The 2,038-nt window shown below is 39.1% G+C and overlaps 1 protein-coding gene across 1 annotated transcript in view; it reads left to right on the top strand.

The window, feature by feature from the left end:
• Positions 1–2,038, top strand: part of LOC106871542 (ras-related protein Rab-37-like) — a 51,747-nt gene that overhangs the window by 48,993 nt on the left and 716 nt on the right. Inside the window, 1 exon segment of the mRNA XM_014918044.2 lies at positions 440–516. Coding sequence (XP_014773530.2) covers positions 440–516 — 77 coding nt within the window.

Genomic DNA, 2,038 nt, shown 5'->3' with positions numbered 1-2,038 from the left:
TATATATATATATATATATATATATATATATATATATATACAAATTAAAAGGGTATTATCAATTTATTAATTAATAAATCAATTAACAATTAATAATTTTTTACCAAGCCCATCGGTATGAAAGCACCATTATTGGTGGAGAACTTATTTAAAAGCTCATATATATTTATAAACATAATTAAGGGATCAGCAAATATTTGCTTCACCATATACCGAAGTTCAGAAATAGCAGCTAAAAAAGCTATATATAGAATAATAAGGTAGTCAGAATGTTGAATGATTATACATATTTTTTATTTATTTGCATCTCATTTACATTTTTAGTGCTTTCTTCCATTATCAGATTTATCATCATTCAGACTACCTTATTATTCTAAATATACAATATCTGTACATCACTTCAAAAACTCTCTCTCTCTCTCTCTCGACTCTCACCCAGGACCATAATGTAGCATTCATGGAAACCAGTGCGAAGACCGGAATGAACGTAGATCTTGCTTTTATGGCCATCGCCAGGTGTGTCACCGTTTCGTGTTGTCTTCAATGTTTAGCGTTTAACACTTATTTTATTTCGATAAAATTATCTTAGCCATTTACCATTCGGATTTCTCTGTCAAATGAAATAAGTGACCACATATGGATGGTTTGAACATAAGACAGAGGGAATATTTGGACCAGCTATTGCTGGATTAACCCTTTAGCATTCGGATTAGTCTGTCATAAATAATGCTTATTTATTCACATTACTCTCTTACTCTCTTACTTGTTTCAGTCATTTGACTGCGGCCATGCTGGAGCACCACCTTTAGTCGAGCAAATCGACCCCAGGACTTATTCTTTTGTAAGCCTAGTACTTATTCTATTGGTCTCTTTTTGCCGAACCGCTAAGTGACGTAAACACACCAGCATTGGTTGTCAAGCGATGGTGGGGGGACAAACACAGACACACAAACACACACATACATACGTATATATATATATATATATATATACATATACGTAACATAGCGGTTCGGCAAAAGAGACCGATAGAATAAGTACTAGGCTTACAAAGAATAAGTCCTGGGGTCGATTTTCTCGACTAAAGGCGGTGCTCCAGCATGGCCACAGTCAAATGACTGAAACAAGTAAAAGAGATAAAAGAGATATACGACGGGCTTCTTTCAGTTTCCGTTTACCAAATCCACTCACAAGGCTTTGGTCAGCCCGAGGCTATAGTAGAAGACACTCGCCCAAGGTGCCACGCAGTGGGACTGAACCCAGAACCATGTGGTTGGTAAGCAAGCTACTTACCCCACAGCCACTCCTGCGCCTATCATTGTTTTGAATTAACCATGGATTATCTCGTAGCTTCAAGATTTCAATCATGCAATAGCTTATTTTGTAGAATGACATTGTGGTATAAGGTATTCCCAACCTCTGGGTTTAGTTCCACTACATGGCACCTTGGTCAAGTGTATTCTATTATAGCCTCAGGTTAACCAAACCCTTGTCTGTGGATTTGGCAGATAGAAACTGAAAGAAGCCTATCATGTATATATATATATGTGTCATTCTTTGTCCTCCAACCCCACCACATGACAACCAGTGTTGTCATAAGGCGGTGAGCTGGCAGAAACGTTAGCACGTCGGGCGAAATGCTTAGCGGTATTTCGTCTGCCGTTATGTTCTGAGTTCAAACACCACCGAGGTCAACTTTGCTTTTCATCCTTTCGGGGTCGATTAATTAAGTACTAGTTACGCACTGGGGTCGATGTAATCGACTTAATCCCTTTGTCTGTCCTTGTTTGTCTCCTCTATGTTTAGCCCCTTGTGGGCAATAAAGAAATAAGAAACGTTGGCACGCCGGGCAAAATGCTTAGCGGTATTTCGTCTGCCGTTACGTTCGGAGTTCAAATTCCGCCAAGGTCGACTTTACCTTTCATCCTTTCGGAGGGGGGGGTCGATAAATTAAATACCAGTTATGCACTGGGGGGTCGATGTAATCGAGTTAATCCCCTTGTCTGTCCTTGTTTGTCCCCTCTATGTTTAGCCCCTT

Source organism: Octopus bimaculoides, chromosome 29 (genome assembly GCF_001194135.2).
Source record: "Octopus bimaculoides isolate UCB-OBI-ISO-001 chromosome 29, ASM119413v2, whole genome shotgun sequence".
In the NCBI taxonomy this organism is placed as follows: Eukaryota; Metazoa; Mollusca; class Cephalopoda; order Octopoda; family Octopodidae; genus Octopus; species Octopus bimaculoides.
The sequence above is the reverse complement of the archived record's forward strand: the minus strand, read 5'-3'. Positions and strand labels throughout refer to the sequence as shown.